This window comes from Pseudorasbora parva, chromosome 10 (assembly GCF_024679245.1).
Source record: "Pseudorasbora parva isolate DD20220531a chromosome 10, ASM2467924v1, whole genome shotgun sequence".
Lineage (NCBI taxonomy): Eukaryota > Metazoa > Chordata > Actinopteri > Cypriniformes > Gobionidae > Pseudorasbora > Pseudorasbora parva.
Genome location: NC_090181.1, coordinates 40,623,282 through 40,644,650, shown reverse-complemented (window position 1 = coordinate 40,644,650; position 21,369 = coordinate 40,623,282). Strand labels below are relative to the sequence as shown.

The following is a 21,369-nucleotide window of genomic DNA, read 5'->3' as shown; positions in this document are numbered from 1 at the left end:
AGCATGTAAAGGGCTATTTTGTGTCTCGCACAGATGATTTATAAAGAGCTTTTACTCTTAAAATTGATGGTAACCTTCTGGAAGATCATATAATTCACTGCAGAGTCTGAACTTAGACTTGCATGAGCAGAACTTACATTTAGATTTTTTTCCAGACAGGGCAGACAGTTGTAACCAGATACAATCCTCCTTTCTTTCCTAACCAGTCTGTACACAGCTAACCACATCTTTCTCGTGAAGGGTGAGGTTTTTGTGAACACAAAAGCTCTGTTCCTGTTCCCAGTTAGCTGACTTGCTATATCCTCCCTTCAGCGGAACGTGATAAGTGACTGATTTGCAACGCTCTGCATACACTGAAAAAATGTGTTTTACTTTTTTCACTCAGAAATTGCAAGTCGTAATACATTGGATTAAATGTGTATTTTTGAAGTAGATAGACTGAAATAGTATAATCTTTGTTTTATTACTGTGTAAAATCATAGTTTTACAGTGCAGCTACTCCAAAAAACACACAAATGTTCCTTTCACGATTCCAATAGAGATGGCCCACTCGTAAATGGTACATATAAATGGCAAAAACAAAATTGCAGCTGTTTTCCCACCTAAAACTTAAAAGAGTCAATAATGTTTTTCATATAAGCATGGCTCAGCACGGCTGAAGCACAGTACATTGAGAGTTAATTTGGTGTGGTGATGCAGAATGCTGCAGAAATGGAATCCAATCAACAGACAAAATGTAGTATTGCTTTTTTCCATTTTGACAAACTGGTAAAGTGATAGTTCACTAAAAAAAATATTTCTATCATTAATTACTCACCCTCATGTCGTTTATCTTCGGAACACAAATGAAGATATTTTTGATGAAATCTGACCCCTTCATAGACAGCTGTCTAATGAACACTTTCAAGGCCCAGAAAGGTTGTAAAAACATTGTTAAAATAGTCCATGTGAATACATTGGTTCAACCTTAATTTATAAAAAGACGATAATACTTTTTGTGTGCAAAAACAAACAAAAATAACGACTTTATTCAACAATTTCTTCTCGTTTGTTCCAGTCTCCTATGCAGTTTACGTTGTTCCCACAGTATAGTGCGTTTTGCACGTTAGTTCTACACTCAAAAAAATAGCACATTGGTTGAACATGATTTAATCGTGGACAGTGGTTACACGTGATTACACCACATTATCTTAACAACAATGGATGAGGTTCAACTAGCTTGAAATAGTTGTGTTCATTTAACATGAACAGATAAGTTGAGTTAAATCAGGTTAACATTCTTAATTTTGTCCAAAACGATTTGATTACTCTGAAATTAATATAAAAAAACAAAACAAGTAATCCAGTTTAATTGATTATTTTAATTTAGTGAAATGCTATTTTTTACAACATTTACAAAACCTTTAACATTACAAGATTGTATTGGCTAGATGGTTTTGTTACATCCATGGCCTGCTCAAAGTAGTTGTTTCTTATTATTAAAATAACTTTAATTGTTATTAGCAGATCCTCACCCTGAGCACGTTCTACACTTCACCACAGTGGTAACGTCCAAAAACACTAAAATAACACAAACTTTTAAATACCAACATAACAAAACATTAAAAAGTCTCTCCATTTTCTCATCTCGTTAGAAATGCATAAAATAGCACTTTATTTAAGCATTTACTCTCCAAATTCAGGCCATTTGCAGAGCATGATGGGAAGTGAAAGTCCTGTTTGATTGGGTTACTTGATTGAATCATGTTATCTCAAAATAAAACCATCAAGTTATGTCAAAGAGTAACGGTTTTAAGTCAGTTTAACATGAATCAATTACATTTGAACCAGAAACCTAATATAATGGTGTTAAATCAAGAGGAATTGCTTAAATAAAGTGAACAGCATCATAAATTCATTTTTTTGAGTGTACGTTAATGACAGAATTGTCCTTTTTGAGTGAACTAACCCTTTAACAGAGTCAGGGTCCCCATTCAAGTAAACAGTATTTGCATGACTAGAAAGTGCCGCCCAAGGACGATATATATATATGGCCACAGAAAGAGCTGACTTGCCTTAAAGGAATTTTGTTCTGACGTAGCATGTTGATAAATTAAGATGCTAATCTTTTTTTTTTTTTTTACTGAGCTTGTCACCACATATTCTGGCAAAAATGGAAAAACTCCCAACACAGGAATTATGCTGGGTATGAGTAAGATTTAGTTTTGTCTATTTTCATCTAGTTTCTTTCTAGAAGTTCGTCCACCCCCCCCCCCCCCAAAAAAAATATTCAACCACAAAGAGGACAAGGCCCTGTTTACTTATATTTTCAAGTGCCGCAATTTTGTGTGGATATTATGATACAAAAGATGTTGACTTTAACCTCATAACATTCCTTTAAAGTCAAAGCCACTGGTATGATTATTACTATTATTAAAATGCTTTAACCACAGAAATTCAGTGATATTTTCTCAAGTTATATAGTGTCTAACCTGTCTGGAAAAAAGAAATGGAAACTGTTTGACTACACTTAATGGATTTCTAGGGAGCCAACATGGTAGCATGACCACCGATTTCATATTCCTTCCTAGTGTACGGCCACATCAGAAAATCCTAAGCAAGAAGTTTGTTGTACTCTCCTGATCTTTTACACAGTGTGCATGTTGTAACGTCTTTAACCTTAATTTCCTCTCTCTGCAGAACTCCATTGACGGGAATCAGTGATTTTACCGCAACCAAGAACAAAATCATTCAGTTGTGTCTGGAACTGACCACTACAGTTCAACAGGTCAGTATGAGTTTTTAGGACATACACTCGAACGTTCATTTTAAGCTCTCGTGCATTTCCCAGTGGGGGATTTAGAGCTGGAAAGCTGGATTCCATCCAAGCCTGAAGCTAGTTATCTGACCATGTGTCGTCTTGCTGTGTTTGCTTTGGGGGATTTACTTCAGACAGTAATAAGCAGACCCCCCAACACATCAATCACAGCTTCTGAGTTTACAGTTTCTTTAAAACAAGCCAGGATGCTCTTTTAACATGCCCACCGACATTCCTCCGTGTTATCTTCCTTGCTTGTGGCTGCTTTCTGCAAGATGTTCTCAGTTGGAGTTCTGTGTGCTTTCATAGCTGCCGTAATCAGAGATATACTTCAAGATGGATGTTGGTTTGAAGTACATACTCTCTTCTGTCATTCTTTCTCGGCTAGTGTTAATGTTTAGATGGTTAAATCGTGTTTCAGTATTGTTAAGTTTGAGTTTTTGACACTGACAGATGTCAAATTGTAAAAAATCTAAATTTCTTTCATTAAAGGACAACTCCGTGAGAAATGACCCTAGGGGTAATTAACACATGTTTAGCGAGTAGATTGTTCTCTGAGATGCGTTTTCATGAAAATCAAATATAAAGAGTTTTATCTCTAAAAACAGGTTAGCTTATAACGCTTGTCTATGGGGCACAGAGTAAGTAAAATGAAATCGCTAGTTAATAACACTAATAAGGCTCAAAATAGCCGCACACTAACACGGTAGCATAATGAGGGTCCCTACATGCAAACTGGAGGATAGAGCCCTGCATTTATGCCCGAGCCCGACGGGCCCCGACTTTTTTACGCCCCTCGGGCCGGGCTTCGGGCCAATTTTCACGTCATACCTAAAACGCGGGCCGGGCTTCGGGCCTTTTTTAGGCTTCTCCTTCTTTTTATATTTATTTTATTAATTAAAAGGAAGAATGAGATGTTCTGCGCTGGTGAACACGAGACCATAATAGCTAACGCGACTGTCAAGATGGCTCGCACAGTGTTAAGAGCATGTTCAGAGTCTGCGCCAGCAGCAGCAGCCCGCGTTTCTTCAGCGCAGCTGCTAGAGTTAAGGCCGGAGACACACTGCAAGCGTGGTGTTGAGCGTGGCGTTTCTGTTGCGTGTCATCCGCGGGGCGTCTGCTGTTATTAATGAAAAGGGCTATCAATGTAGTCCGATCACTAAACAAACCAATTCAGAAGGATGAAAGCATTTCAGACGAAACTGGACAAATGTAAATGTAGCCTATCTGGTTGTTTAAACCACATGTATACATTTTACTCCTGGCAAACGGTTAAAAAATAAATGTGTGAGAGCGTGTTATGGGCTATGTTGTAGTCAGATAGATATGATGGCTCTGCACGCATCGCCGCAAATGACTAATGCAAGCCAACGCAAATGGCCGTAAATGAAACTTAAAATAAGTCTTAGATGCTCAAAAACACAATCATCTTCAATAAAAATGAATGAGACTTATGATCTTACCAGTGCGCGCTTTCTTATGTGGTCTTTGAATTTGAAATAAGCTGCTGAATAAAATGCATCTTGAATCTTTTGCTTCCGTTGCTGTAAACTCCGTTAAATGAGCATATACCACGGGAATTGAAGATCGGATTTATATTCATTTTGCGTAGGTGTAAGGTAGGCTATAAGACAACCTGCATGTTCTTTTTTTTATTATTTGTTTTTAGATTGTTTAGCTCCGTTTGCGAGAGCCGCGAGCAGAATCAGCCTGCCTCAGCTCCTCAAAAATGCCTTTTAGGCTACTGGTGGAAATAGTTGGCGAAATTAACTAACATTGTGATGCTTGAAGTGTTTTATATTTATGGATTTTATTATAGGCAAGACAAGTCAAGAGTTGATTTGAGAGACTAAATAGATTTAATATGCGGTTAACTCACTGTCGGCCGCTGGTCGCTTGGTCGTCACTTAAAAAAAATTTAAACTATAATTTAACAAACAAAAAAATGCTCTAAACATTTTTCTAAATTAACTCAATAAAGAAACGAAACGAAATATAACTACTTTGACATTAAAAACAAAACAAAACTATTTTAATGGCTGAAAAAAAAAAAAAAAAAAAAAAAAAAAAAAACGGGCTCCAGTCGGACTCGGGCCGAGAATTTTGATAAGCTGTCGGACACGGGCCGGGCTAGGGCCTCAGCGTCTCGGGCCAGGGCCGGGCTAGGGCCTAGATTTGAGGCCCGTGCAGGGCTCTACTGGAGGATTGAGAACTTTGTAAGTGACAAACATTTAATCAGAAAATACTTTACAAAGACAGTAAATTACACGTTTACAGACAGGCACCATCTTGGAAAAGTCTCGACTCGTTGAGCCAAGAGCGCTCTGCTAACTGTGTTAATTACCCCTAGGTTCATTTTTCACCAGAGTTGTCCTTTAACTTGTTTTGGTGTTTTCACACAGCAGGATTTATTTTGAGAATTTGAGAGACTTTTAACATTATGACAGCCCTGCATAGATTTTTGTTTGGGAAATGAAATATTCTGTGGAAGCTCTGGAGTGAGTCCATGGTTTAGGTTTGATCTTGGCTGACTCTCTAGAGCCCTATGATTTCCACGATGTGAAGATGTGATGATAAATCGTGTGTCTGTGTAAATGAATGGCACGGTTTTGTCTGCTACACGTACTCAAGCACACGTGATGCTAGTTGTGTTTTGGTGTCTGCTCTCTCACTATATGAGGACAAGAACTCGTGAACTTCATCTCCAGAGCTGCTTGGAGTCACTTCACCAGCACTGTACCGTTTAATTTGATAAATGTGTCATCATATACATGTAGACAACCCCTCAAAATAAAAGTTTGGTTTAGTTTGAAAGAGTGGCATATTTATATTATTGTTGTACAGTAGATGGTACCTTTTTAAAGTAATACAAATAATAATATAACATTTTTTTTAAGGAATAATAAATTTTTTTTGCCATATTATTGTAAAAAAATAAAAAGGCAGCAATAGATGCTATTTACACTAAGTGCAAATAGTGATCGATGCTGTTTTACACCATGTAAATAGCAAGTGTAAATAAGTGTAAATAGCATATTTTCTTAGCAATCTGCCATTTACACTAGTTAGAATATATTTATACTTAAAAATAGTGGCAGATGCTATTTGCACCTGATGTCATACACACTGCGGTGTTGTTGTACATTAAACAGTATGCAAAAATAACAGAGTGTATATGATTATATTTGTTTAAAGGAACATGCCGGTATTTGGGGGCTTTAGCTTATTCACCGCATCCCCCAGAGTTAGATAAGTCCATACATACCATTCTCATCTCCGTTCGTGACATAACTCTGTCTGACACACCCACCGCTAGCCTAGCTTAGCACAAAGACTGGAAGTCAACGGCTCAAAATGTCTCAAAAAGTCAGCGTGTTCAGCCGACAACAGCAATAGAACCAAAACCCACAAGACATTGACCAAGCAAATAAATGTATATTAAAAAAATATGAAAACAAGACAAACTATTTCCATGTTTTCCTGTTAAATTACTTTTAATCATCTATGGCAAGCACGCTCTCTTTCACTCCCACACATGTGCACACACACTTGCGCTGCCCCGTGACTTTATTAGTAAAATAGTTTTGCAACTGAAAAGCTACACAACATTTCTCAGCTGCGAGGAGTAACGTCACCATTCTTCAAGCTGTTTAATGTACAGTTTCACTATTAGTAGAAGTGCTGCCACCCTATTAAGAGATGCACAAACTTGGGTATTTCACGCATGCTTTGATAAATTTCTCTCGGTTAATGGTAACATAATACATTTAATAATTGAAAGTTGGCGGCTACAGTTTTGATTAATTTTATGGCCCATTAGTTATTCCTTTCTTAAAGGGATAGTTCACCCCAAAATGAAAATGATCTTATGTTTTACACACACTCAGGTCATCCTTGGTGTTGTGACATTATTTTTTCAGACAAATACAATCGGAGTTATATTAAAATAACTCTTTAAAATAACACAGCTTTAAAATGGCCTGTTTTTGAAGTCCATAAAAATCTGTCCGTGATGCAATGTGCTCCACACGGCTCCAGGGGGTTAATAAAGGCCTTCTGAAGCGAATCGATGCGTTTGTGTAAGAAAAATATACATATTTAAAACTTTAGAATTTTCATTTTGGGGTGAACTAACCCTTTAATACTTGTAAAGTTAATAAACGTACTTTCGGGAGGAGTACGCCCATCTAATCTCTCAATTAATACCAATGTATAAAACCAGCAGCTTACCTCCTCCCCTTTTTAGTTCCTGCAGCGTCCCTCCTCCTCCCCTGCTCCTCCTTTTGTACACCACACTGGTGGTGGTTGAGGAGAGATCCCTGACACGAGTGTAAAGCGCTTTGGGTGTACAAGAGTACATATGAAAGCGCTATAAATGACTCATTCATTTATTATTTTATTCATTCATTGCCTGTTATAGGGGGGCAATCAGAGCTCGGGTAGAATATCCTCTCCGAGCCCCTCTATAGCAGACAGCAAGCCAAATCTGTTTACCACTTTCACTAAGATTATATGGGCACACAAACTCGTGAAGTGCCATTCGTTTAAAACACAATAAAATGGATCAGTAACTGAGCCTATATGATTGATAAAGAGTGCAAGGTGCACTCAGTATTAGTGATAGGAAAGCGAGTGGAATCCAAGACTGTCCAGTGAGAGTAAACTGGAGCCAATAGGGATCTCGCCTCAGATCCAAAATGGTGAGAAACTGCATGGGTGTTTTCAGCAGTGTCTGGGTATCCTATATTAATGTTGAGTTTCCAGCCCCAGTCAGGAGTTTAATGATGTGGGATAAAAAGCATTAGACTGCACAGCCTTTTACTGGAGAACAGGAAGAAACCATGGGCAAATGCCGAAGGGTGACAGATTAACACAAATGCTTCTGACATTTCCCTCTGTTTCCCAGTCACGTGGAGCTCAGAAATAAGAACAGAAACACATTCCAGACATGAACTATTGTAGTTGGCTGGTAACTTTACACACAGAAAAATAGGGTGTCAAAATTGTACCTTTAAGGGTACAACAGCTTGTCGCTGGGCCAGTACCCTTAAAAGGACAACTTTATACCATTTTTACCACAAAAGGGTTTATAGTAGTACTTTAAGGTACGCATTTGTACTCAAAGGTACTAATATGCACCTCTTAGGCGTAAAAAAGGTACAAAGTTGTCCTTTTAAGGGTACTGGCCCAGCGACAAGCTGTTGTACCCCTAAAGGTACAATTTTGACACCCTATTTTTCTGTGTGTAAGTGGCTTCTTAAATTTACTCTGAGCCATAATTATCATATAGCCTATTCATGTAGCTTCAGACAATTCAGCTTCTCTCAGATTAAATAAAAACTTTAATGAACATATGCGTAGGCAGACCGCATGCTGACACAAACCTCAAACATTATGATGTTTGGTCATGTGACATGCAAGAACCAATGAGGTTTGCCTTTTCAGTTGATGTTTGTGTCCCCATATTTGATCTGTCTACTGTATAAAAGTGAAATATCCCTTTGAAGCTCATAGCAAATGTCCAGCAACCATTGAATATTTCAAAACAATGGACTGCTTCCTTTTCTGCTGACCATCAGTTTCAGCTCAGTATGTGAAATCTTAGATATCAAAATGCCTTTTTTCCCATTCGCATACATTTATGTAACCTTCAGAACCTAGGAGGGCCGCTATGGAGGGTCAGGCCTTTATGTCTCATATGAAGAAGTGACCAGCTTTATATAAAATCAATAAAAACACAGTTGATCACAAAAAATAAATGACTTTATTTGAAGGTTTCTTTCCATTCGCCTGTTAATGCACAAAATGCTGTTTCCTAGTCGTGTCTTTTCTCATCTTCCTCACTTTGGTGCACTCCCACGGTGTGTTGTGTAATTATCTTGTCTTGGAGTGGACATGGAGATGTAATTCAAGGCTGAATGCTGTTTATTTGAGGCTGGAGGTCATTCACTGTTGCTGTGTCGAGCTCTGTAATTATACAACATTCCTGAATCGGGAACTTTTTGTTTTTATTATTCACAGTGGTTTCAAACATGATCTGCCATTTTCTTTCTTTCCTGCACAGGACTGCCCTGTGTATGACATGGAAGAGAAGGTTTTGGATGTTGTAAGTATCTTTTCATATTACCATTATTCATTTTTTAATTAGTTTAATAGTTCAAATTGTTGTGTTATTTCTTTCACTTGTGTATATGGCGATTATATATCTAGTTTTAGTTCTCAGGCATCTAAGTGAAATGTGATATACATATATGCACAGATCAGGCATAACATTATGACAGGTGAAGTGATTAACACTGATTATCTCTTTATCACGGCACGTTGGGAGCGAAGGCTCAAACAGACGAACTACTGTAGCTCAAATTGCTCATGAAGTTAATGCTGGTTCTGATAGAAAGGTGTCAGAATACACAGTGCATCGCAGTTTGTTGCGTATGGGGCTGCATAGAGACCAGTCAGGGTGCCCATGATGACCCCTTTCCACCACCGAAAGCACCAACAATGGGCACGTGAACATCAAAACTGAACCACGGAGCAATGGAAGAAGGTGGTCTGGTCTCATGAATCACGTTTTCTTTTACATCACGTGGATGGCCGTGTGTGTGTGTGTCGCTTACCTGGGGAACACATGACACCAGGATGCACTATGGGGAGAAGGCAAGCCGGCAGAAGCAATGTGATGCTTTGGGCAATGTTCTGCTGGGAAACTTTGGGTCCTGCCATCCATGTGGATGTTACTTTGACACGTACCACCTATCTGAGCACTGTTGCAGACCATGTACACCCTTTCATGGAAACAGTGTTCCCTGGTGGTTGTGGCCTCTTTCAGCAGGATAATGCGCTCTGCCTCAAAGCAAAAATGGTTCAGGAATGGTTTGACGAGCACATTGAGTTTGAGGTGTTGACTTGGCCTCCAAATTCAAAAAGATTTTAATACAATCGAGCGTCTGTGGGATGTGCTGAACAAACAAGTCCGATCCATTAAGGCCCAACCTCGCAACTTACAGGACTTAAATGATCTGCTGCTAACATCTTGGTGCCAGATACCACAGCACACTTTCAGGGGTCTAGTGAAGTCCATGCCTCGACCCCAAACCGGGTCAGGGCTGGTTTGGCAGCAAAAGGGGGACCAACACAATATTAGGTCATAAAGATTTGTCTGATCAGTGTGTATGTATGTATTTGTGTGTGTGTGTGTGTGTGTGTGTGTGTGTGTGTGTGTACAGTATTGTTCAAAATAATAGCAGTACAATGTGACTAACCAGAATAATCAAGGTTTTTAGTATATTTTTTATTGCTACGTGGCAAACAAGTTACCAGTAGGTTCAGTAGATTGTCAGAAAACAAACAAGACCCAGCATTCATGATATGCACGCTCTTAAGGCTGTGCAATTGGGCAATTAGTTGAAAGGGGTGTGTTCAAAAAAATAGCAGTGTCTACCTTTGACTGTACAAACTCAAAACTATTTTGTACAAACATTTTTTTTTTTTTTCTGGGATTTAGCAATCCTGTGAATCACTAAACTAATATTTAGTTGTATGACCACAGTTTTTTAAAACTGCTTGACATCTGTGTGGCATGGAGTCAACCAACTTGTGGCACCTCTCAGCTGTTATTCCACTCCATGATTCTTTAACAACATTCCACAATTCATTCACATTTCTTGGTTTTGCTTCAGAAACAGCATTTTTGATATCACCCCACAAGTTCTCAATTGGATTAAGGTCTGGAGATTGGGCTGGCCACTCCATAACATTAATTTTGTTGGTTTGGAACCAAGACTTTGCCAGTTTACTAGTGTGTTTTGGGTCATTGTCTTGTTGAAACAACCGTTTCAAGGGCATGTCCTCTTCAGCATAGGGCAACATGACCTCTTCAAGTATTTTAACATATGCAAACTGATCCATGATCCCTGGTATGCGATAAATAGGCCCAACACCATAGTAGGAGAAACATGCCCATATCATGATGCTTGCACCTCCATGCTTCACTGTCTTCACTGTGTACTGTGGCTTGAATTCAGAGTTTGGGGGTCGTCTCACAAACTGCCTGTGGCCCTTGGACCCAAAAAGAACAATTTTACTCTCATCAGTCCACAAAATGTTCCTCCATTTCTCTTTAGGCCAGTTGATGTGTTCTTTGGCAAATTGTAACCTCTTCTGCACATGCCTTTTTTTTAACAGAGGGACTTTGCGGGGGATTCTTGAAAATAGATTAGCTTCACACAGACGTCTTCTAACTGTCACAGTACTTACAGGTAACTCCAGACTGTCTTTGATCATCCTGGAGGTGATCATTGGCTGAGCCTTTGCCATTCTGGTTATTCTTCTATCCATTTTGATGGTTGTCTTCCGTTTTCTTCCACGTCTCTCTGGTTTTGCTCTCCATTTTAAGGCATTGGAGATCATTTTAGCTGAACAGCCTATCATTTTTTGCACCTCTTTATAGGTTTTCCCCTCTCTAATCAACTTTTTAATCAAAGTACGCTGTTTTTCTGAACAATGTCTTGAACAACCCATTTTCCTCAGCTTTCAAATGCATGTTCAACAAGTGTTGGCTTCATCCTTAAATTGGGGCCACCTGATTCACACCTGTTTCTTCACAAAATTGATGACCTCAGTGATTGAATGCCACACTGCTATTTTTTTTGAACACACCCCTTTCAACTAATTCAACTAATTGCCCAATTGCACAGCCTTAAGAGCGTGCATATCATGAATGCTGGGTCTCATTTGTTTTCTGAGAATCTACTGAACCTACTGGTAACTTGTTTGCCACGTAGCAATAAAAAAATATTTGAAAAACCTTGATTATTCTGGTTAGTCACATTGTACTGCTATTATTTTGAACAATACTGTATATATATAGTTTGTGTACGTACATCACGGTTTCCACAAAACATGGATACATAAAACTGGATTAATGGCTCCTAAATAATTGAATGAACTAGATTATTGGAGAAATCAGACATACTGTACGGCAATTGAAAGAAACGTTTCACTGGAAGGTCAAGTTATCACATTTTGATTAAAAATTACAAGCTCAAACAAATTAAAAATAAATGAAGTATATGCATTGATGAATTGTTCACAATAAGATGAATTAGATGCATTAATTTTAGTTTTATGCTAACTTAATGTTATTGATAATAAAGAATGGAATACATTTCCCCCCCCCCCCCCCCCCCCCCAAAAAAAATGGTAAGGTTATTCTACTCAAATATTTGTTATAGGATTTGGTTCAAAAGTAATGCAAAAGTAACCATAAAGTAGTCTGAATACATTACCTAAAATGTGTAATCTAAAAGAAATCTACATTGCTGAATTAATTAAATTAATTAATTTGCCAAACACTTTCATTTAAAAAGTGCAGTGAAATGTGAACACATGCAGTTATATGTGCATAGAATTTGGCACTGAGAAGGATGATGAAGTGTGGAATTTGCATGCAAGCACACGCTTAGTCTAGGTATAATAGGTTGGCACCTATAATAATAGGCACACACACAAAGCCTGAATGGGCTGGGTTTATGGATTCCTTCCCTGCCAAGCTTCTGTGACGGAGAGAACAGTTGCACATTGATAAGAAGTTGATAGTATAATTGGGCTGTCTGCAATACAAGGCTAATATACACGTCAGGTCAATAGCTTAGCATAAATAACAATGTTTTCATTTGATCATTGAATTATTTTCTAATTTTTTTCTTTTTTTCTTTTCTTTCCTGTAATGGCAAAGCTGACTTTTCAGTATTACTCCAGTCTTCAGAGTTACGTGATCCTTTAGAAATATGATTTGGTACTCAAGAAACAATTATTTGCAAAAACTTATGCACTTCCCTTTATACCGGCTAAACTAATTTGTATAGGTTAAATCATGTAGAAATAACTCTTTACTGTAATAATTACAGGTTACCACTTTTCACAGTTCAGCATTCAAAAGTTTGGGATAAGTAAGTGTATTAAAGAAATTAATAATTAATACTTTTATTAAGAAAGGATGCATTCCAATTGATCAAAATAGTCAATAAAGACATTTATGATGTTACAATTTAAGAATCAAATTTCAAATTTTATTTAACTTTATCAAAATATCTTGATAAAAATGTATCACAAAAATATTAATACCATTATTCTAAATCATAATATTTCATAATATTACTGTTTTTGCTGTATTTGATGAAATAAATGCAGTCTTGGTGAGCAAAAAAGATTATTCCAAACGTTTGACCGGGAGTGTATGTGATTTGTATAGCTATTTATATAGAAAAGAAAAAAGTGATACTCGTTAAGACTGGCTGAACATTCAACTCTTCAGATTTCAACATAAGTTAAAATTTGAAATGATTCCAGCAGTGACTTATTAATAAATCAAATGAAACCATGTTGTTTAATGCAGTGTTTCATCCAGAATGTTCCTGTTCGGTATGTTTACACTCCTGTCCTTGTGCACTGAGCAGAAAATTAAATCAAAGCTCAGATAGCATTCAGTTTGTTTATGCGGGCCCTATGGTTTGTTGGGCTCATTTATGTGCTTGGCTTGGGTGGATTCATGTGGAATTTTAAAGTAAACCTAAGATATCAGTTTTGCATGCACAGATCAAAGATTGCATTGGATTCAATTAAAAGTTTATTTACATGTAAAAGTAAGTTAAGTGTTTATATTGTCGTTACAATCTATATGTTAGTCCATAGACAAAAAAACTGTTCATATCTGAAAATGCAGATCATTAACTGGGACTTTACTTCTGTATTCTTTCCTGTCCACCCACTACTTTGACACGGGGCAAACATGGAGGTCAACTCTCAGATGTATACGCAGAATGATCTGTGTTTCTAATGCATGGTCATTATGCACAGAAAACCATGCAGGACTTTTTTTCTAAGCACTCTGTTCTCCTTACAGTCAAAGGTGTTGAACGGTATCTGTGACCAGACTGTGAGGACCACCTCTGATCCTCTCATGAGCCAGTCAGCATGTCTGGAGGAAGTTCAGCTGACCAACATCAAACCAGGAGAGGGACTGGTGAGGATTTTTATTAATTATAATCATTATTTTTATATTTACATTCATAATGTCATTCCTAAGAGGACATCTCAAAACAGGTCATAACGACAACAAGTTAAATTCGCTCACCATTTACTTAAAAAGAACATTTTAAGTAAGTATTAGGGTTGGGTGTGGACATTTTAGTCAGTTTTTCCTTTCAAGTACTCAAAAGATCAATAAAACAAGTGCTCAGTTTTAATTAAAACATTATTGTTGACACAAATATGACAATAAAAAAATAACTGCTAGATTATCATCAGTGTTTCTAGGAGAAATATCTAAAAGGAATATGATCCTTTTAAATTTACATTTTTAAATAGTTAAATCAAACAAATTATTCTAGATTATTTAATCGAATAAGATAATTCAGATATATATATATTCAAAACATAAACATATTACAAATTCAATCTATCGGCACAAAATGACACAAATGCATAAGTGAACTTTAACTGTTACATTCTAGACAAAAACATAGATATAACTTAAGCAACTTACTGTATAGGAATAGTTCACCCAAAAAAAGAAAATTCTGTCATCATTCACCCTGAAGTTGTTCCAAAACATGAATGAATTTTTATGGAAGCAAATGGAGTCCGTCAACTGTTTGGTTACCCATATTGTTCAAAATATCGTCTTTTGTGTTCAGCAGAAAGAACTTTATAAATGTTTGGAAATATTTGAGGGAGAGTAAATGATGACAGATTTTGTATTAACTTAATATTAACACTTTCATCTGCACAAAAGCTCACTAGTGCCTTGGACTTTGCTAGTTAGAATATGCAACTCCCGCTGTGGATGTGGATAGTCACAGTATGCTGAAACAAGGGTCAGAAAACATTTAAATGTCAATTATATTGCTATTAATAATTAATAATTATATTGCCGTTATTTGACGGACAGATGGATGTTTATGGATTTCAAAAACAGAGAAACAATCTCTGCCATTATAAAGCTTGGATTAGCCAGGACTTTTTTAATATAACTTCGATTTATTTGTCTGAAAGAAGAATGTCATATTCACCTAGGATGACTTGACGATAAGTAAATCATGGGCTAATTTTCATTTTTGTGTGAACTATCCCTTTAAGTATATTCTATTAATCAACATTAAGAATCATTATTACAATATCAAGAGTAATAAATGACTGTAAATGGTAATAAATGTTTTTTGACGGTTCAGAAAAGTGATCACGCTGGTTTTGGGAACTTTTTTATTTCTGGTCCATGATGGTCTACCAGCATAACCAAGATGGCCGACCTCGGCCCTAACGTTTTGATTACAAATGTCCAGCTTGGACTGAGTAAAAACAGTTGTCGTCAGAAAATGAAATCATCGCGTAGGATATGAATAAGACTTTCTCTGTATGTGTGCAAGTTCCTGTCTGCCAACTGTATATAGTGCTGTTCTCTCTCTTTTTCTGTTGTTTTTCATGTTTTCTCCCTGTCTTCCTGTTACTCAGGGCATGTACATCAAATCCACCTACGATGGGCTTCATGTCATCACTGGCACCACTGAACATGTGAGTAAGGGCTCCAATGACCGAAGCATTTGATTTATCACATTTAGCTTTTTTTATTCCAATGGCTGAGATAAATTTAGCCGGTGTGCACGTAATGTTCAGTCTAGATGAACAAACTCATAGATAGATGGGGCTTCGTTTAGATTGCAGACTGAAACGTGTTTGTTAGGGCTACAGATGGCACACAGGATGTTGTGGGAATTGTGGGAATCTCACTAAGAATGTTGGCTTACTGAGATGTCAAGTTTATTCTTTTTTAATTAGATTGCATTCCCAGGAAATGCCTGAAATGATACTTAAAAATCTATATCTTGCAATGCGAGCCACTTTAAATAAAAATGTCTTCTGTTTTATGGAATTTGATATTGTGTTATTATCAATATATTCATTGATTCAGATTCTGTACCATACAATTCAAGCATGCTTGAGGTTCGTTCTCATGAGGTTCCAATGAGGTTCTTTCTTATGTTACGCAGCACATTTGAGCTTCCACAAGAACCAATGAGGTTCATTTCAGTGTGTTATATGTCATATAAAGCAATCGTGTTTCTTCAGAAAATTTGGTCTAAACCGCTCAATTCACATTTGTTCAGCAACCACAATTAAAAACAACATAGTTGTGCTTCATGTTTGGATTTATTGCAGTGGCAATGACGCCTATTTTTGAACCCACAACATGAACTTTACAAATCAATTTATGTTTGTTCACTAGTAATAAAAAGCAGAAATAGAAACTTTTTTTTAAATTATTTAATTATTTATATATTTAGTGAGAGGACTAGTGAAGGGCGTCTTGTTCACAAAATGTGCAAATGGTTTTGACAGAACATGTAAATGTTTAAAGGAAACCAAATACTCATAGAAAGTCTCCTCTAGTCTCCAGCAGATATGACACACAAGATCCACGCTGGAGACGAGGTCATCCAGGTCAACCAGCAGACAGTGGTAAGCTCTTTATACACACGTGTACACGTTTGTCGTATTGTGCAATGGTATTTTCTATTAAAGGGAGGGTGAAACACTCAGTTTCAGTCAATCTCATGTCAATCTTGAGTACTATAGAGTAGTATTGCATCCTTCCTATCTCCGAAAAGTCTTTAGTTTTATTATACTTCTAAAAGAAATATAGGCTGTACCGAGTATTTCCGGAAAAAAAACGAGCGGCTGGAGGCGTATCGTGTGGGCGGAGCTAAAGAATCACGAGCACGCGCAGCTACTGCATGACATCGTCAAGCGTGGAAAAGAAAACGTTACCCTGAATAAACCATGGCTATCAATCAGACTCAGCTAATACAGATAATGATCCAGAATCAGATCCGGAGGCTGAAATAAATTGAACAGGAGAAACAGCAACAGCAGGACGTCCGTCTCTGTGGTATGTACTGTATTTAGTGACCTGTCAACATTTGTGTGCGTTTACTCGCAGTTTATCAGGACATGATTCGGTTTATAGACTATTGTATGCGACTAACCTTAGCAGTAGCAAGCAAAACGGTTTTGCACGTCAGACTAGTGTAACGTTATACATTGAACAACAATAGAGTCCGTTAGCGCATTTGAATGAAGAAGCACGCTTTGTGTGAACGTCCCCTAGCCTAGGTTCATGTTTGGGTGGTTTTACAATAAACAGACAAACACCTATATTGGTCAGCTAAACAAATGTATTTAAACACACACCATAGATCGCATGCTCCGTTGATAAATGAACTAACGTTATACACGATCGTGTTGTTTACTGATGTTTACTTAAGCGACGATAGCCAAAAACAGACATTTGAAGCAGTTTTACTCACCGCCTGCTTCCAAAGCAGGACCAAACCTTTATCGCTGGGACCGCTCCGTCAAACACACGTCTTTGGTATGATTTGGTGAAATCCTGTGACAGCAGTGACTGTGGAAATCCACTTTGCGACGCGACTGAAGTGTGATGTTGTGAAGCTTCCCGTCATTTCTGCGTTCAAATCGGTTCAAATGCAGCGCTGCCTTCCCGGAATGCTGTGCTGAAGCGTTGAAGTCGCTTGATGTCACCCATAGGCATAAAGTGGAGCGCAAAGTGGCATCTAGTCACGCGCGCGCACCCTACCGGGAGAAGAGCCCGTACGGCCCATACAAGGACCTTCCGCTCTGTCGACGTCAAGCGGACTCATACTCAAAAAAAATTATCCGAAATTTGTGAGAAACCGGAAGGAGTATTTCTGTGTTAAAAATACTCCTTCCGGTTTCTCACAAGTTTCGGAGAATTTTTTTTGAGTATGAGTCCGCTTGACGTCGACAGAGCGGAAGGTCCTTGTATGAGCCGTACGGGCTCTTCTCATGGAAGGGTGTGCGCACACGTTAACATCAAGCCGACCCATACTCAAAAAAAACTCTCCGAAACTTCTGAGAAACCGGAAGGAGTATTTTTGACACAGAAATACTCCATCAATCGTCCAACATTAGTTTTTGAAACTTTGTCTATGTTTAGGATGGGAATCCAAGTCTTTAACAGTGTAAAAAGATCAGTATGCATGAAACGGCATTTCACCCTCGCTTTAAAATAAACCTTTTCATCTATATGTTTTTCGTACTGAATGAAATTCTTGTCATATTTAATTTCAACTCCACCCCGTCTGCAATGTTGGATCAATTTCTTCACAATTTGACGTATCTGTGAAGAATTTATGTTCAGAAGTGCTTTCTCTGCAGGACTGTGATCATGCCTCTGTTAATCTGAAAAGCCTGAGCAGAATTATTTTCGATAATGTTTAAGGGCTTGTGCTTGTTTGCTCCAGGTGGGTTGGCAGCTGAAAAACCTGGTGGCCAAGCTGAGAGAGGACCCTAAACGTGTAGTACTTCTTTTAAAGAAAAGACCCACAGGAACCTCAGGATTTACCCCAGCACCTCTCAAAAACATGCGCTGGAAACCAGCCGTGCCTCAGGTGTGCCATTGATAATGCTTTACCAGCCATACCAGTCAACGGAATTGTGTTTTCTGATTTTAGAAATATTAATCAAAGACAATATGCATCAAATCTTTATACTATATGGCCAAATATACACCACTGCTGAAAAGTTTATTGTTTTTAAAGAAGTCTCTTATGCTCACAAAGGGTCAGATTTACTAACAGCTTGCATCAGCACAAACCCTCTTTTGCTGATGAAAAGCTAGTGTCAGGATTTACTAAAAACACGCTGAAAAGGCATGGGCGGGGTTATTTTGCAGCTGATCTTATTGCATATTCATTTGTAGGAGTTTCCCTTTCAGATCGAAAATATAAGTGAGGAGAGTATTTAAAGGGTTACTTCAGCGATTAGCATATGGTTTTCTATCAGTAGAAACCCTGGAGTATCGTGCTCCCCCCCTCTTATATCCCCCTGAGACGAGAGATTTATGCATTTTATTTCTGGAAAAATTACTGCTCAAAATTACTGGTACAATTACTGGTAAAATCCTTGGCCAGAGGCTAAAGACTACAGCCAGCAGAGGGAGCTATTTCCACATGTTCTCAACTCGCACATGGGGATGGGGTCGCACTCACAGCTCAGCTCAGGCATTCATATTAACGGTGCGGCTGGCGGAGCAAAGTGAGTATTTTATCTTCTCAAGTTAATTCCTATAAAAGTTAATCTTCCAAAGGCATGAACTGAATACGCACTGAGAACTACTGCCGCGAGCGCGTTTACCTCAGCTCTCATCACGAGAGCTCATTCAGTTCATCACGATGAGTGTAATCTGACTCCTGCAGCGTGTGTGCTGACACTCCCTCAGCGGCTAAATCACAATATATTGAACAGACACGTTCAGTTTTTAATTGTAGTGTCTGTTCTCTGAACTGATTTTATGAAGATGAACGCGGTGGTGGGAAAGTAAAAGGGATTCAGTAGCGGTGGCTTTGGGAGTGGCCTCACAGGGCAGCGAAGCATTCTGGGAATTGTAGTCTTACATCCCCATGAGACAAAAGCACATTTTCTGTCTTTTCTCAGTCTAGAAAGCACCAAATTCAAAAATTTTCACATTTCTACTGCATTATTGACCCAGTTTAAATACAGATACAAATCTTCCCAGCGCTGAAGTACCCCTTTAAATAAATCATGCAAGGTGTTTTACTAAGGTTTCTGCTAGTCAATTTACAGGTGTTTGCACCATTATAATTTAACAAAAAAATTTAATATATTCTTGTGATGACAGCTGATTTTTCAGCAGCCATTACCCCAGTCTTTATATGATCCTTCAGAAATTATTCTAATCTCTATGCCTCTAGTTAAACTCAAGGGAATGTCAGCAATATTATTCAAACAAACTGCTGTGGTTTATAACAGAGCCCTGCACATGGCATTCAGGAGAAAAATATGTATATCATGGCCACACATTAACAATTATTTTCCACAATTTACTAATATATCGGCATGTTTTAACTAAGTAGTTCCCTCGTTTTACTAAAATTTGGCCTAGTTGTGATATTTCATTACCTTGTTTTAGTTAAACCAAAACGATGGAATGAATAAGTTCAACGTGGCCATGACTTACTAAAACGAGGAAACAAATTAAGTTGTGGGAACAAATTCCTAATTTATGGCCACAATTTAACTAAAACAAGTGAATGAATTATAAAAACATGGCCACGCTATATATTTTTGTTTGCATGTCCAGTGGGAGGCTCAAAAAGTAAAAAAGGCTCCCTAAAAAAAAGGGGGGGGGGCTTTATACAGTGGGCTCTACCTAGTATTTAGATACTTCACTCACACTTTAATGTCTAAAATCGTTTGAACAATAGATCTATTGTTATATCATTTTAAAATATATAATTGATTAATACACTGTGTATAAATAATGATATTATTTGTTTCCCCATTTAGTGATGTCTTGATGGTGTGCCTTATTATTTGTGAAGAGATGTTTTCCTAAAGGTTTTCATCATGTTCTACAGAGCTCCACCTCTCCTAGTAAGAGTCAGTCCCCAGACGAATCTGTCAAACTCTGCAGTAGGAAGGACAAGCCTGCCATACTGGACCTGTACATCCCTCCACCCCCCTCAGTGCCTTACACTCCACGGTGAGCCTGAAAGCTGAAACCTCCACGAATGTTCTCTTGTAACATGAAGCATTCAAATACCTTGTAAATATCACAGTATTTTGATTGTGGCAGCCCTAAATTACCATCGGATTCCATCAATGCATGGTACCAATGCAGTACTTTTCCAAGCTCTGTATTTCTGAAAATACTGTAACTTTACTATTTAATTGTTCCTGCTGATTTAATAAACGTCTGTCTGCTGTTATAGGGAAGTACGGAATGGCTCATTCAGCAGCCTCAATGCCAGACCTAAAGGCTCTGAGTCCCCAAACTCCTTCCTGGACCTGGAGAGCCACCGGCGCTTCACAATCGCAGACTACGACAAACTGTCAGTTCACCCAGTTGAGGTCAACGTGCAGATGCGTCCAAGAGGAAGATCATCATCATATGGTCAATATTTCAGATTTACAGTCAACAATGTTTTCATCATTGTCAAATTGAATTTATATAGAACCATATAAGGTGCAGACCAGGGTGCTTTATAGGACTAAGACAAAGCAGTATAAATTCACGTACTGTATTATAGTGAGAATTACAAAAATAGCAAAATCACCTGATTTATACAACCTCAAACGCTAAAGAAAAAAGCATGTTTTTTTTATTTTTTTTATTTATTAACATCACTAGAGTGGATGCTAATAGATTATGGTAATGGTATCATTGCAGTGTATCTTAAATCAAATAATTCCTTTGCCAATGAAGGTCCTCTTGTACGTCTTCATTAGGTGTGACTGTAACTGTCTGTTTCTCATGTGAATGTGCACACAGGTAAACAGCGACCTCTGTCTATGCCAGTGGATACATGTTTGAGCGTGGCAGACCTGTATGCGAAGCCCTGGACACAGGGACGGAAAGGTACAGAACACCCTCACAAAAACGGGCCACATTAAAGCTGCTGTCCGTAACTTTTTTTGTGTTCAAGATTTACAAAAATTATATAATGAGAATG

General features: G+C 37.9%; 1 protein-coding gene across 5 annotated transcripts in view; it reads left to right on the top strand.

Annotated features, from left to right (window-relative positions):
- LOC137091585 (connector enhancer of kinase suppressor of ras 3-like) overlaps positions 1-21,369 on the top strand; it is a 105,118-nt gene that overhangs the window by 47,817 nt on the left and 35,932 nt on the right. For 4 of the 5 annotated variants that reach the window (XM_067456154.1, XM_067456153.1, XM_067456155.1 and 1 more), the window contains exons 4-12: positions 2,680-2,767; positions 8,862-8,903; positions 13,701-13,820; positions 15,308-15,367; positions 16,244-16,312; positions 18,139-18,285; positions 20,275-20,399; positions 20,629-20,810; positions 21,189-21,275. In XM_067456154.1, coding sequence (XP_067312255.1) covers positions 2,680-2,767; positions 8,862-8,903; positions 13,701-13,820; positions 15,308-15,367; positions 16,244-16,312; positions 18,139-18,285; positions 20,275-20,399; positions 20,629-20,810; positions 21,189-21,275 — 920 coding nt within the window. Of the gene's footprint in view, positions 1-28; positions 2,186-2,679; positions 2,768-8,861; positions 8,904-13,700; positions 13,821-15,307; positions 15,368-16,243; positions 16,313-18,138; positions 18,286-20,274; positions 20,400-20,628; positions 20,811-21,188; positions 21,276-21,369 lie in introns of those variants that run through there. The other variant, XM_067456157.1, reaches the window with a different exon arrangement.